We start from the raw sequence: 16,508 nt of genomic DNA on the forward strand, positions 1-16,508 counted from the left end.
AATGGTCTATGTGTTTTCATTAGGTGTTTGTAATGAAGTCTCCTGAGGAAAGAAAATCAATGTATCTCTATATGTTCAAATAGTACATGCATTTCTAACTTTTTAGTGGACATTTCTGTAAAAACAATACATTTACAAAAAGGTCAGGAACACAGTCTTTGCATTAAAATTTCTGGGCACCATAGAAATAGGAATACAGTTCTGCCACCAACTTTTTTTCTTTTCCTTCTTTTCCCTTCTTTCTTCCTCATTTCATTTCTTCCTTTCTTCTTAGTAAAAAATCTTTCATTGTCACAACTCATTATATACATATACACACATATATATACATGTATACACACATATGTATACATATATATATATACCTTTTCAATGTATTTACATAGTAGCACCTTTTCATTGAAAGTATTTTGATGTAGTAACATGGTGTCCACTCATGAGAAACAATGTGGAATGGTGGGTGGCAATGTCAAGGTCAGGAATTAGAAGACCTCTAATTCTTGTTTTATCTGCCCTATTTGAAGCAAGTTCAGCAAATCACTTAATGTCTCTGGGTTTATGAGTCCTGTTCACATTTTTAACTTTGTAATTCCATCAACTTTTTTTCAAATGGCACTTTAGAAATATTGGAGACTGTTTTGATGACATCTTAGGTATAGGCTCAGAGAAGGAAACAAGTTACTGTTTAGGTGCATAAGTTGTATTCAGTTGTAGCAGGATGTATTAGTTTTTTGTACCCAATTTTATTTAGTATGAGTATTGAGTGAGAGCATAACTAATTGAAAATATGCAGTTGATTCTTGGCTTATAAGTGATAGTTGGTTTTTGTTTTCAGAGAGCCAAGCCTCCTAAAGGCCAAAGGGCTGAGCAACATCTAGAACGAATCCAACGCAGCCATCAGAAGCATAATGCTATTTTGGCTTCCATTAAGTCAAATGAGCGGGATCGCTTGAAAGTTGAGTGGGACCAGCACCATGACTGCAAGTTTTTGGATAACCTTGTGCGAGCAAGAATCAAGGATGCCATGCAAGGGTTTATCATTAACATTGAAGAAAGACGAAATAAGTAAGGTTCACAGACCTGGAGCCCAAACTATGAAATATTCCTACAATTTGATATTGGCCAGTCAAAAATCAAATTTAGGAAGGCTCATGGCTGAGCTATTTATATTAAAATCAATAGCTATTGTTGGTTAATATTTTTAATATTTTTACTTGTGATAGCCTATGTTTTGATGGAAAATAAAATAATATATTGTTTCATGTTTCATTATTTTAATTGAAATCTTCATTTTATTCTTTTGTTAAAAATATTTATTTCATATCTCATTTGTATGTGATCAAATAAAATATGGTGCAGTTGGCTGGGTGTAGTGGGTCATGCCTATAATCTCACCACTTTGAGAGGCTGAGATGGGAGGACTGTTTGAGCCCAGGAGTTTGAGACCAGCCTGGGCAACGTAGTGAGACCCCATCTCTACAAAAAAATTTTTTTTAAATAGCTGGGTGTAGTGGCACATGCCTGTAGTCCCAGCTGTTCAGGAGGCTGAGGTGGGAGGATCATCTGAGCCCAGGAGGTCAAGGCTGCAGTGAGCCATGATCATACTGCACTCCAGCCTGGGTGACAGAGTGAGACCCTATCTCAAAAAAAAAAAAAATAACTAGTCTTATTTTATGGAAGACTGTAATGATCTTTCTCTTCTTACGAAATTTATTAGACATCTAATTCTGAAATTGAATATAACAAAAATCAGTAAAATGTAGCATGACAGTTCTTTTTTTCTTTTTTTGGCTTTTTGTTTCAGGCTACGTGAACTTTTAGCATTAGAAGAAAATGAGTATTTTACAGAAATGCAATTGAAGAAAGAAACCATTGAGGAGAAAATAGATAGGATGAGAGAGAAAACTAAATCACTGAAAGAGAAGAATGAAAAAGAGAGGCAGGATTTTGTAGCTGAAAAGCTAGACCAGCAATTCAGGTAATGAAATCAGAAAACACACAAACAGAATCCAAAGTTGGTACATTAAAATAGATTTAAGAATGCTAATTTAAAGTAAATTAGTCTTAAGACGATTTACACAGTAGTTGTAACTTTGAGTCTTGGCAGTGTATTACATATCATTGAATAATACAGTGTGTCCTCGAGAACTACGCTCTAATGTTCTGTGGTTGCTTCTCAATTAGAATGGAAGTTATTAAATGAGATTTTGTTACTGAACTTGGTATTAACCTCAGCCTTGCTTTTGTCAGGAAGTTCTTCAAAACCCCCTATGCCAAGGAATCTTTGGTAAAGTTGGACTCTCTTCCTAGTGCTATAGTCTCTACCTGTGCTGAATGTGTGCTTGGTTCTCTGGGGATTTAGTTGTCATTTTTTGAGACAGGGTCTTGCCCTGTCACCCAGGCTAGAGTGCAATGGTGTGACCATGACTACAACCTCCACCTCATGAGCTCAAAGTGATCCTCCTGTGTCAGCCTCCCAAGTAGCTGGGACTACCAGCACACGCCACCATGCCCAGCTAATTTTTTGTAGAGACGGGGTTTCGTCATGTTGCGCAGGCTGGTCTCGAACTCCTGGACTCAAGCAATACACCCACCTCAGCCTCCCAAAGTATTGGGATTACAGGCATGAGCCACCACGCTTGGCCCTCTCTTCTTTATTTTCTGTTTCCTTGCCTGGTATTCTGATCATTGGGGTCTGATCACCTGGACTTATAAGGCACTTCCTGACCCAGACCCATGGTGACCCTCAGTTTTCAGATCCCTGGACTTTACTGTACTCAGTCTGGTCCTGTGGTTGCCTCCATATCCCTTTTCATTGTGCTTTTCCATCTTAGGATACCCTGAATCTATGTCCTGATAGACTACCCACTACTGTGCACTTACGGAGGGAAGATTTCTATGGGAGTTCCCAAGAGTGATCCTTTGAGATGATCTATAGTGTAATATAATCAGGAGCTTGGCAGATGCTTTTAATTTCACAAAGAGATTTTTTACCTCTAAAGCAAAAATATACTAAAAAGTCTCAATGTCTTTTTTTTTCTTTTTCTTTTTTTGTAGGTCTCAATGTCTTATATCTCTCCCTAGAGCTACTGCTCTTAGAAGAAGGGCCATGATATATTTATAATGTTTTTGTAATTCCTCAGTTATGTTTTCAGTGCTTCTGATACTTCTAAGAGTATAAACGTTAAGAATTGGGCTGAGCATGGTGGCTGATACCTGTAATCCCAGCACTTTGGGAGGCTGAGGCAGGCAGATCCTGAGGTCAGGAGCTTGAGGCCATCTGGCTAACACGGTAAAACCCTATCTCTCCTAAAAATACAAAAAATTAGCTGGGTGTGGTGGCACGCATCTGTAATCCCAGCTACTTGGGAGGCTGAGGCAGGAGAATCGCTTGAACCCAGGAGGCGGAGGTTGCAGTGAGCCTAGATCGCACCACTGCACTCCTGCCTGGGCAACAGAAGGAGACTCTGACTCAAAAAAAAAAAAAAAAAAAAAGAATTGCTATTATTTGGCTGTGCACGTCGACTCACACCTATAATCCCAGCACTTTGATTGCTTGAGGCCAGGAGTTTGAGACCAACCTGGGCAACATAGTGAGACCTTATCTCTACAAAAAATAAAAGAATTAGCCAGGCATGGTAGCATGTGCCTCTAGTCTTAGCTACTCGGGAGGTTGAAACAGGAGGATCACTTGAGCCCAGGAGTTCGAGGTTGCAGTGAGCTGCAATTGCAACACTGGACTCCAGCCTGGACAACAGACTGAGACCCTGTCAATTAAAAGAAAAATGACATTATACTTCTCAGAATAGTTTGTTCATTTTTTCCCTTTATTCTCTTCTTTTTTAAAATTTTTGTGGGTACTTAGTAGGTGTATATATTTATGGGGTACATGAGATGTTTTAATATAGGCATGCAATGTAAAATAAGCACATCATAGAGAATGGGGTATCCATCCCCTTAAGCATTTATCTTTTGAGTTACAAATAATCCAGTTATACTCTTTAAGTTATTTTAAAATGTACAATTAAGTTATTATTGACTATAGTCATCCTGTTGTACTGTCAAACAATAGGTCTTATTCATTCATTCTTTTTTTTTTTGGTACCTATTAACTGTCCCCACCTCCACCCCCAACCCCCTACTATCCTTCCCAGCCTCTGGTAACTATCTCTCTTTATCTCCATGAGTTCAATTGTTTTGATTTTTTTATCCCACAAATATGTGAGAATATGCCATGTTTGTCTTTCTGTGCCTGGCTTACTTCACTTAATGATCTTCAGCTCCATCCATGGTGTTACAAATGACTGGATTTCATTTTATGTTATGGCTGAATAGTACTTCATTGTGTATATGTACCACATTTTCTTTATCCATTCATCTGTTGATGGACACTTAGGTTGCTTCCACATATTAGCTATTGTAAACAGCGCTACAACACACATAGGAGTGCAAACATCTCTTTAATATACTGATTTTCTTTCTTTGAGGTCTGTACCCAGCAGTGGGATTGCTGGATCTATGATAGCTCTATTTTTAGTTTTTTGAGGAACCTCCAAACTGTTCTCCATAGTGGTTGTATTACATTCCCACAAACAGTGTATGACGGTTCCCTTTTCTCCACATCCTCACTAGGATTTGTTATTGCCTGTCTTTTGGATGTAAGCCATTTTAGCTAGGGTGAAATGATATCTCACTGTAGTTTTGATCTGCATTTCCCTGATGATTCATGACGTTGAGCACCTTTTCATATGCCTGTTTGCCATTTTTATGTCTCTTCTGGGGAACGTCTGTTGAAATCTTTTGCCCATTTTTTGATGGGATTATTAAATTTTTTTCTTATACAGTTGTTTGAGCTTCTTATATATTCTGGTTATTAATCTCTTTTCAGAGGAGTAGTTTGCAGATATTTTCTCACATTCTGTGGGTTGCCTCTTCACTTTGTTGATTGTATCTTTTGCTATGTAAAAGATATGATCCCATTTGATATGGTCCCAGTAGTCCATTTTTGCTTTGTTTGACTGTGCTTGTAGGGTATTGCTCAAGAGATCTTTTGCCAGGACCAATGTCCTAGAGATTTTTCACCAATGTTTTCTTGTAGTAGTTTCATAGTTTGAGATCTTAGATTTAAGTCTTGGATCTATTTTGATTTGATTTTTATATATGATGAAAGATAGGTCTATTTTAATTCTTTGATTTGATTTTTATATATGATGAAAAATAGGGTCTATTTTCATTCTTTTGCATATGGATATCCAGTTTTCCCAGCATCATTTATTGAAGAGATTGTTTTTTCCTATTGCATGTTCTTGGCTCCTTTGTCAAAAACGAGTTCACTGTATATTTGTTTCTGGGTTCTCTATTCCTTTTCTTTGGTTTATGTGTCTGTTTTTATGCTAGTACTATGCTGTCCAGTATAGTTATTAAAATTTGTTATTTTTGCTTAGAATAGCTTTGGATATCTATCTATCTCTATCTATCTATCTATCTATCTATCTATCTATCTATCTATCTGAGACAGGGTCTCATTCTGTTGTCCAGGCTGTAGTGCATTTACAGGATCTCAGTTCACTGCAACTTCTGCCTCACAGGTTAGGTTCAAGCAATTCTCCTGCCTCAGTCTCCCAAGTAGCTGGAACCACAGGTGTGTATCACCACACTCAGCTAATTCTTTGTTTTTTTTAGTAAAGACGGAGTTTCACCATGTTGCCCAGGCTGGTCTTGAACTCCCAGTCTCAAGTGATCCACCCGCCTTGGCCTCTCAAAGTGCTGGGATTACAGTCATGAGCAAGTGTTTTTTTCTATCTCTGTGAAGAATGTCATTGGTATTTTGATAGGGATTGCATTGAGTCTGTAGATTGCTTTGGGTGGTGTGTGTATATATATATATATATATATATATATATATATATTTATTTTATTGCATTTTAGGTTTTGGGGTACATGTGAAGAACATGCAAGATTGTTGCATAGGTGCATACGTGGCAGTGTGATTTGCTGCCTTCCTCCCCTTCACCTATATCTGGCATTTCTCCCCATGCTATCTCTCCCCAACTCCCCACCTCCCGCTGTCCCTCCCCTATTTCCCCCCAACAGACCCCACTGTGTAGTGCTCCCCTCCCTGTGTCCATGTGTTCTCATTGTTCAACACCCGCCTATGAGTGAGAACATGCGGTGTTTGATTTTGTGTTCTTGTGTCAGTTTACTGAGAATGATGGTTTCCAGGTTCATCCATGTCCCTACAAAGGACGCGAACTCATCGTTTTTGATGGCTGCATAATATTCCATGGTGTATATGTGCCACATTTTCCCTGTCCAGTCTATCATCGATGGGCACTTGGGTTGGTTCCAGGTCTTTGCTATTGTAAACTGCGCTGCAATGAACATGCGTGTGCATGTGTCCTTATAGTAGAACGATTTATAATCCTCTGGATATATACCCAGTAATGGGATTGCTGGGTCAAATGGAATTTCTATTTCTAGGTCCTTGAGGAATCGCCACACTGTCTCCCACAATGGTTGAACTAATTTACACTCCCACCAACAGTGTAAAAGTGTTCCTATTTCTCCACATCCTCTCCAGCATCTGTTGTCTCCAGCTTTTTTAATGATCGCCATTCTAACTGGCGTGAGATGGTGTCTCAATGTAGTTTTGATTTGCATTTCTCTAATGACCAGTGATGATGAGCATTTTTTCATATGTTTGTTGGCCTCGTGTATGTCTTCTTTTGTAAAGTATCTGTTCATATCCTTCGCCCACTTCTGAATGGTTTGTTTTTTTCTTGTAAATCTGTTTTAGTTCTTTGTAAATTCTGAATATCAGCCCTTTGTCAGATGGGTAAGCTGCAAAAATTTTTTCCCATTCTGTTGGTTGCCAATTCACTCTAGTGACTGTTTCTTTTGCTGTGCAGAAGCTGTGGAGTTTGATTAGGTCCCATTTGTCTATTTTGGCTTTTGTTGCCAATGCTTTTGGTGTTTTGGTCATGAAGTCCTTGCCTACGCCTATGTCCTGAATGGTTTTGCCTAGATTTTCTTCTAGGGTTTTTATGGTGTTAGGTTGTATGTTTAAGTCTTTAATCCATCTGGAGTTAATTTTAGTGTAAGGTGTCAGAAGGGGTCCAGTTTCTGCTTTCTGCACATGGCTAGCCAGTTTTCCCAACACCATTTATTAAACAGGGACTCCTTTCCCCATTGCTTGTTTTTGTGAGGTTTGTCAAAGATCAGATGGTTGTAGATATATTGTGTTGCCTTCGAGTCCTCTGTTCTGTTCCATTGGTCTATATCTCTGTTTTGGTACCAGTACCATACTGTTTTGATTACTGTAGCCTTGTAGTATAGTTTGATGTTCGGTAGTGTGATGCCTCCCGCTTTGTTCTTTTTGCTTAGAATTGTCTTGGCTATGCGGGCTCTCTTTTGGTTCCATATGAAGTTTAAGGTGGTTTTTTCCAGTTCTGTGAAGAAGGTCATTGTTAGCTTGATGGGGATAGCATTGAATCGGTAAATTACTTTGGGCAGTATGGCTATTTTCACTATATTGATTCTTCCTAACCATAAACATGGAATGTTTTTCCATCTGTTTGTGTCCTCTCTTATTTCATTGAGCAGTGGTTTGTAGTTCTCCTTGAAGAGGTCCTTTACATTCCTTGTTAGTTGTATTCCTAGGATTTTATTCTCTTTGTAGCAATTGTGAATGGCAGTTCGTTCTTGATTTGGCTCTCTTTAAGTCTGTTATTGGTGTATAGGAATGCTTGCGATTTTTGCACATTGATTTTGTATCCTGAGATTTTGCTGAAGTTGCTTATCAGTTTCAGGAGCTTTTGGGCTGAGACGATGGGGTCTTCTAGATATACAATCATGTCATCTGCAAATAGAGACAATCTGACTTCCTCCTTTCCTATTTGAATACCCTTTATTTCTTTTTCTTGCCTGATTGCTCTGGCTAAAACTTCCAGTACTATATTGAATAGGAGTGGTGAGAGACGGCATCCTTGTCTAGTGCCAGATTTCAAAGGGAATGCTTCCAGTTTTTGCCCATTCAGTATGATATTGGCTGTGGGTTTGTCATAAATAGCTTTTATTATTTTGAGATACGTTCCGTCAATACCTAGTTTATTGAGGGTTTTTAGCATAAAGGGCTGTTGAATTTTGTCGAAGGCCTTCTCTGCATCAATTGAGATAATTATGTGGTTTTTGTCTTTGGTTCTGTTTATGTGGTGAATTATGTTTATAGACTTGCGTATGTTGAACCAGCCTTGCATCCCCGGGATGAATCCTACTTGATCATGGTGGATAAGCTTTTTGATGTGCTGTTGCAATCGGCTTGCCAGTATTTTATTGAAGATTTTTGCATCTATGTTCATCATGGATATTGGCCTGTAGTTTTCTTTTCTTGTTGAGTCTCTGCCGGGTTTTGGTATCAGGATGATGTTGGTCTCATAAAATGATTTGGGAAGGATTCCCTCTTTTTGGATTATTTGGAATAGTTTCAGAAGGAATGGTACCAGCTCCTCTTTGTATGTCTGGTAGAATTTGGCTCTGAACCCATCTGGACCTGGGCTTTTTTTTGGGTGGTAGGCTCTTAATTGCTGCCTTGACTTCAGACCTTGTTATTGGTCTATTCAGGGTTTCGACTTCTTCCTGGTTTAGGCTTTGGAGGAGGCAAGTTTCCAGGAATTGATCCATTTCTTCCAGGTTTCCTAGTTTATGTGCATATAGTTGTTTGGAAGAATCTCTGATGATGGTTTGAATTTCTGTGGAATCTGTGGTGATATCCCCTTTATCATTTTTTATTGAATCCATTTGATTCTTCTCTCTTTTCTTTTTTATTAATCTGGCTAGTGGTCTGTCTATTTTGTTGATCTTTTCAAAAAACCAGCTCCTGGATTTATTGATTTTTTGAAGGATTTTTTGTGTCTCTATCTCCTTCAGTTCTGCTCTGATCTTAGTTATTTCTTGTCTTCTGCTAGGTTTTGAGTTTTTTTGATCTTGCTCCTCTAGCTCTTTCAATTTTCACAATAGGGTGTCAATTTGAGATCTCTCCTTTCTTCTCATGTGGGCACTTATTGCTATATATTTTCCTCTAGAGACTGCTTTAAATGTGTCCTGGAGATTCTGGTATGTTGTGTCTTCATTCTCATTGGTTTCGAAGAACATCTTTATTTCTGCCTTGATTTCATTGTTTATCCAGTCAACATTCAAGAGCCAGTTGTTCAGTTTCCATGAAGCTGTGCAGTTCTGGGTTTGTTTCTGAATTCTGAGTTCTAACTTGATTGCACTGTGGTCTGAGAGACACTTTGTTATGATTTCCATTCTTTTGCATTTGCTGAGGAGTGATTTACTTCCAATTATGTGGTCAATTTTAGAGTAGGTGTGATGTGTTGCTGAGAAGAATGTATATTCTGTGGATTTGGGGTGGAGAGTTCTGTAAATGTCTATTAGGTTTGCTTGGTCCAGGTCTGAGTTCAAGTCCTGGATATCCTTGTTAATTTTCTGTCTCGTTGATCTGCCTAATATTGTCAATGGGGTGTTAAAGTCTCCCACTATTATTGTGTGGGAGTCTAAGTCTCTTTGTAAGTCATTATGAACTTGCCTTATGTATCTGGGTGCTCTTGTATTGGTTGCATATATATTTAGGATCGTTAGCTCTTCTTGTTGCATTGATCCTTTTACCATTATGTAATGTCCTTCTTTGTCTCTTTTGATCTTTGTTGCTTTAAAGTCTATTTTATCAGAGATGAGAATTGCCACTCCTGCTTTTTTTTGCTCTCCATTTGCTTGGTAAATCTTCCTCCATCCCTTTATTTTGAGCCTTTGTGTATCCTTGCATGTGAGATGGGTTTCCTGGATACAGCACACCGATGGGTTTTGGCTTTTTATCCAATTTGCCAGTCCGTGTCTTTTGATTGGGGCATTTAGTCCATTTACGTTTAGGGTTAATATTGTTATGTGTGAATTTGATACTGCCATTTTGATGCTAGCTGGCTGTTTTCCCCGTTAGTTGATGCAGATTCTTCATTGTGTTGATGCTCTTTACCATTTGGTATGTTTTTGGAGCGACTGGTACTGGTTGTTCTTTTCTATGTGTAGTGCCTCTTTCAGGATCTCTTGTAAAGCAGGCCTGGTGGTGATGTAATCTCTGAGCACTTGCTTGTTTGCAAAGGATTTTATTTTTCCTTCACTTATGAAGCTTAGTTTGGCTGGATATGAAATTCTGGGTTGAAAGTTCTTTTCTTTAAGGATGTTGAATATTGGCCCCCAGTCTCTTCTGGCTTGTAGGGTTTCTGCTGAGAGATCTGCTGTGATTCTGATGGGCTTCCCTTTGTGGGTAACCCGACCTTTCTCTCTTAGCTGCCCTTAGCATTTTCTCCTTCATTTCAACCCTGGTGAATCTGACAATTATGTGCCTTGGGGTTGCTCTTCTAGAGGAATATCTTTGTGGTGTTCTCTGTATTTCCTGGACTTGAATATTGGCCTGCCTTGCTAGGTTGGGGAAGTTTTCCTGGATAATATCCTGAAGAGTATTTTCCAGCTTGGATGCATTCTCTTCATCACATTCAGGTACACCTATCAAACGTAGATTAGGTCTTTTCACATAGTCCCATATTTCTTGTTGACTTTGTTCATCCCTTTTTACCCTATTGTCTCTAATCTTGCCTTCTCATTTTATTTCATTGAGTTGATCTTCAACCCCTGATATCCTTTCTTCTGCTTGGTCAATTCAGCTGTTGAAACTTGTGCATGGTTTGCGAAGTTCTTGTGTTGTATTTTTCAGCTCCATCAATTCACTTATATTCCTCTCTAAGTTGTCCATTCTCGTTAGCATTTCGTCAAATCTTTTTTCAAGGTTCTTAGTTTCTTTGCATTGAGTTAGAACATGTTCTTTTAGCTCACGGAAGTTTCTCATTACCCACCTTCTGAAGCCTGATTCTGTCATTTCATCACACTCATTCTCCATCCAGTCTTGTTCCCTTGCTCGTGAGGAGTTGTGATCCCTTGTAGGAGGAGAGGTGTTCTGGTTTCAGGTGTGTTCATCCTTTTTGCGCTGGTTTCTTCCCATCTTTTTGGATTTATCCACCTGTCGTCTTTATAGTTGCTGACTTTCTGATTGGGTCTCTGAGAGGACGTCCTGTTTGTTGATGATGAAGTTATTTCTGTTTCTTGGTTTTCCTTCTAACAGTCTGGCCCCTCTGCTGTAGGACTGCTGAGGTCCACTCCAGGCCCTGCTTGCCTGGTGATCACCTGCAGCAGCTGCTGAACAGTAAGGGTTGCTACCAGTTTCTTCTTCTGCTTTGTCCCAGAAGGATATCCGCCAAATGTCAGTCTGAGCTCTTCTTTATGAGGTGACTCTTTGGTTATATGGGGGTCAGTGAGCTGCTTGAGGAGACAGTCTGTCCTTTATCATAGCTCAAGTGCTGAGCTGTGAGCTTTGTTGTTCATTCAGAGCTGCTGGGCAGGTACGTTTAAGTCTGCTGCAGCAGAACAGCAGAACAGGTGTTTTGTCCCGGGGAGTTAGGGCTTTATTTATGAGTTTCCACTGTGGGGCTGCCTTTTTTTTTTTCTTTCAGGGCTGCCCTGCCCAGCAAGGAGGCAGCTTAGTCACTGTCTGCCTGCAGAGGCTTCACTGAGCTGCTGTGGGCTCCGCCCAGCTGGCGTGTGAACTTCCCTGCAGTCCTGTTTATATGGGTGTAGTTAGAACTGCCTCGGCAATGGTGGCCCGCCTCTGTAATGACAGACTCTCTCTGAAATGGCGGGTTGCCTCAGCAACAGCTGGTTGCCTTCGCAACGGCAGGCTGCCTCAGCAATGGCGGACTGCCACCATAGCGGTGGAGTGCCTCAGTAATGGCGGACGCCCCTCCCCCACAGAGCTGGACCATCCCAGGTTCAGCTGTTCTTGCTGTGAAACTCTCAACCCAGAGCATTTCCAATTACTGTTTTTTTGTGTGTGTGTGTGTGTTTTTGTGGGGGTGGGACCAGCTGAGCCCGATCACCTGGCTCCCTGCCTCAGAGCCTTTTGTTTTTTAGTTGAACGATCAGCTCTCTCCCAGGTGTTATAGTCCCCTTTTGAAAACACACCAGGATCTGTGTGATTTCCTGTGCGGTGACCCACTGCGCCGGCTGAAACAGCGGTGCTGAGATTTGTGGTGCTTTTTTGCCCGGGAATATCCTGGCCTGGCTCCCTGTTTCAGTCCCCTTTTTTCCAATAAGATGAGTGAGTGACTCTGCCTTCCCGGAGCTTCCCGGAGCTTCCAGGAGCTCCCCTTGCTGGCTAACAGGGGGTCCCAGTCCCGTTTACTCTGCAGCCGGAACCGCTGCGCCGGGGTGCCGGCAAAACAGCCATGCCAGCCAAAACAGCCGCGCTGGTGACCCGTGGGGCTCCTCTGCCTGGGAATCTCCTGGTCTGTGGGCAATAAAAATCCGTCTGGAAATGCGGCATCCACTCACCCTCTGCGCTTCCACTGGGAGCTGCGATCCTGAGCTGCTCCTAACCGGCCATCTTGGATCTCTCCATCGTAAACTGTTCAGTATAGATATTTTAATAGTATTGATTCTTCTAATTCAAGAACATGGAATATTTTCCAATTTTTTGGTGTCCTTTTGAATTTCTTTCATTGGTGTTTTATAGTTTTCATTGTAGAGATTTTTCACTTCTTTGGTTAATTCCTAGGTATTTAATTTTATTTGTGGCTATTGGAAATGGGATTACTTTTTAATTTCTTTTTCATGTTGTTCACTGTAAGCACAGAAGTGCTATTGATTTTTGTCTGTTGATTTTGTATCCTGCAACTTTACTGAATTTGTTTAGCAATTCTTAGAGTTTTCTTGTGGAGTCTAGGTTTTTCCAAATATAAGATCATGTCATCTGCAAACAAGGATAATTTGACTTCTTACTTTGCAATTTGGAGGCCCTTTATATCTTTCTCTTGTATGATTGCTCTAGCTAGGACTTCCAATACTATGTTGAATAATAGCAGTGATGGTGCATTTTGCCCCTTTTTTCAGACACATCTCTTAGCACAGTGATCACATGATATGACCCATGGAATGCCCTAAATTATCCATTTCATCTGTCTTTTAATTTTAGAATAACTGATTAAGATTTTTATATTCAGAAGGGATTTTTAAAGTCCAAATATTACCTGGAAGTGTTTAAAACATTGCCATTAGCATTCATTCATTCAGTAAATACTTTTGAGCTCCTACTTTATGCTGGGCTCTGTGAGAGTGATTGTCACTTAAGTTGTCAGGTCATCTAGTATAAGTGGGGCATGGTGTGTATCATGTTAAGCCAGATTGAGGAACGAATGGTCCAAAAATACCTGAGTTAAAATCTGGTAGAATACAGAAGGAATACAAGAGTTCATTTTTCATAGCACTCAAAATATGAGTAGACCGGAAATCCAAAGGTCGACAGATATGAAAAGCAGCAAAATGAGTTCTGTGGAAGGATCAAGACATGGTGCAGAGAAAAGCTTCTTCCATCTGCTCTTTCTGCCATGAAGTTGCTATTAATAATATGGACAGCCCTAAACCCTAAACCCTCCTACTAGAGGCCAGAAGGAGAAGTAAGCCTTTGCAGTGAGTAGTGGATACAAGTTGCAGACACAGCTGCTAAAAGTAAATTCAGACTGTGAAAAGGAGAGGGAATAGTAAGTTTCAGGGCTTGGGGTGCTGCTGAAGGAGGGCAGTGAAGAAAACCCAGAGTAGTAATGCATAGGGCCAGAAGCGACTTGCCACTCTCCTCAGCTTGTAGATGGATAACTGAGTTCTACAGGTAGGGATTTGTCTAGGTCTTAAGCTTGAGGTGACCAAAAGAGGATTAGGCTTGGATTTTCAAGCCTGCATAAAGCATGCACTCGTAGATGTAGACTTCCTTGCTACTGGTTGCTGGGAGGAAAAGATGCTGTGGGGGGAAAATGGTATATTAGCCAAGACTCTCAATGGATCATTCGTATATTTTCTATTCCCTAGTAAATTTCTCTCAATATATTAAGAAAAATGAATGGTTCATAAGCAATTGTGCTTTTAAAACTTATGGATTTAGCAACATTTTACGGATTTCACTTATATAACTGAGTTTTTGCTAGTTAGACGAATTGTTAAAAATTTTAAAGAAACAAATGTATCCTATAGTTATATAATTTATCTGACAACAAATTGTTTTCAGTGTTTTTAATGCAACACTGCCAACTCCTCAACATAGATCAGTAAACATACTGTTGAGTAAGGATGTGTTGTTAGACCCTATTACTGAAAATATCATTGAGGCTTTAATACATATACTAATATAAAGCAGAATAAAAATTTTCCTCTTTCTTCTTTTTCTTGTGTGTTTTTTTTTTTTTTTTTGTATTTCATTGTAATAAATATACCGCAATTTATTTGTTCTCTTGGTGACAGTCATTTCACTTATTTTCAGTGTGGGACTCTTATGAATAAAATTATGATGAATATACATATCTTTTGATAGCATATGCATTCATTTCTCTTTGATATATTCAGTGACATTCGTAGAATATTTGATACCTGGAGTAGATCATTTTTAGTGCTCCCTATCTTCTCTACAGCAAAATTATTTTCAGCAATAATAATGAAATGAAATGGATAATAATGACAAGAAAAGATTACCAGTGGTTTTGTTTGTTTTGTTTTTAATTTAAAATAATTATAGATTTACAGAAAGTGCAGGGATGGTGCAGAGATCCCATTTACCCTTCACCTAGTTTCCTCCAATGGTTACATCTTTCATAATTGTAATGCATTATTAAAACAAGGAAACTGACAGTGGTGCAAGGTGTGTGTTTAGTTCTGTGCCATTTTATCACCTGTAGATCCGTGTAACCACCGTGACAATCAAGATTCAGAACTATTCCATCACCGCAAACGTCTGCATGTTACCTCTCTAGAGTCATGCCCACTACTCTCACCCCCATCATTCCTAACCCTGACAACAACTAACCTCTATTTCCATAATTTCATCATTTTAAAAATGTTGTAAAAATGGAATCACACAATATGTGATCTTTTGAGACTGGCCTTTTTCACTCAACATAATGCCTTTAAGGTCCATCCAAGTTGTCAGAGGTATTGCTGGTTTGTCCTTTATATTGCTGAGTAGTATTTCATTACGTGAATGTACCTCAGTTTGTTTAAACTATTGAAAGACATTTTGGTTGTTTCTAGTTTTGCTCTATTATAAGTACATCTGACAGGAACATTTGTGTACAGGTTTTTGTGTGAGCATATGTTTTCATTTATTTAGGATAATTATCATATATTATTGCTGGATCATATGTAATTTTTAAAATAAACAATGTACTATTTTCTAGAGTAGCTGTACCATTTTACAGTCTCGCCAGCAGTATATGAGGTCCAGTTTTTCCACATGCTCCTTTTGGTGGTGGTGTTATTTATGTATTTTTTTTTTTAGCTGTTCTAATAGATGTGCTGTGATATCTCATCATGGGCTTAATTGGCATTTACCTAATGGCTGCTGTTGTTGAGCAACTTTTCATATGCTTATTTTCCATCTGTACATTTTCTTTGGTGAAATGTCTCTTGATATCTTTTGCCCATTTTCTAGTTAGATTTTTAGAATTTAGATTTTTTTAGCTATTAAGTTTTTGCCTGTTTTTTTTTTTTTTTTTTTTTTTAGCTGTTAAGTTTTGATAAATTTTTTTTGAGATGGAGTTTCACTCTTGTTACCCAGGCTGGAGTGCAATGTGCGATCTTGGCTTACTGCAACCTCTGCCTCCCGGGTTCAAGCGATCCTTCTGCCTCAGCCTCCCGAGTAGCTGGGATTACAGGCATGTGCCACCATGCCCGGCTAATTTTTGTATTTTTTTGGTAGAGACGGGGTTTCTCCATGTGGGTCTGGCTGGACTCAAACTCCCAACCTCAGGTGATCAGCCCGCCTCGGCCTTCCAAAGTGGGATTACAGGCATGAGCCACCATGACCTGTAATTTTTGAGAATTCTTTATGTATTCTAGATAGAACTTATTTGTCCAATATGTGGGTTTTTTCCTAGTCTATAGCTTATCTTTTTTTTTCATGTTTTAAATAGTTTTTCTTTTTTTTCCCCATTCAGTAGTCCTGTTTCATTTATCCTATTAAAAGGATCTTGTACAGAGCAAAAGTTTTTAATATTAATGAAATCAAATTTATCAATATTTCTTTTATAGATTGTGCTTTTGGTACATTACGAAATTTCTTTTTAAATACCCTGTAATTATACACAGTTAATAATTAGACCCCAGATTAAGGTAGGCATTTCAAGGGTTTGTTTTGGGGTGTTTTTATTAATGAATATCCTGGGATGTATGGTCAGAATGCCTGTGAGTCAGAGGTAGTCTTGCGTCTATCAGTTGCTGGTGGAGGTGATACAGTGAGGCACCAAGGAATCCAAACTCCAGGGCCACACTGCCAGGTCTTCAGTCCCAATTCTACCACATATGAAATGGACGAACTTAGGTAAGATGCTTAACTGCTCTGTGCTTCCATTTCCTCATCTGTA

General features: G+C 39.2%; 1 protein-coding gene across 1 annotated transcript in view; it reads left to right on the forward strand.

Annotated features, from left to right (window-relative positions):
• CFAP53 (cilia and flagella associated protein 53) overlaps positions 1-16,508 on the forward strand; it is a 52,383-nt gene that overhangs the window by 4,241 nt on the left and 31,634 nt on the right. Inside the window, exons 2-3 of the mRNA XM_064379192.1 lie at positions 836-1,065; positions 1,805-1,978. Coding sequence (XP_064235262.1) covers positions 836-1,065; positions 1,805-1,978 — 404 coding nt within the window. The remainder of the gene's footprint in view (positions 1-835; positions 1,066-1,804; positions 1,979-16,508) is intronic.

Source organism: Aotus nancymaae, unplaced genomic scaffold (assembly GCF_030222135.1).
Source record: "Aotus nancymaae isolate 86718 unplaced genomic scaffold, 86718_ANA_hifiasm-v0.15.2.pri h1tg000020l, whole genome shotgun sequence".
NCBI classification, from domain to species: domain Eukaryota; kingdom Metazoa; phylum Chordata; class Mammalia; order Primates; family Aotidae; genus Aotus; species Aotus nancymaae.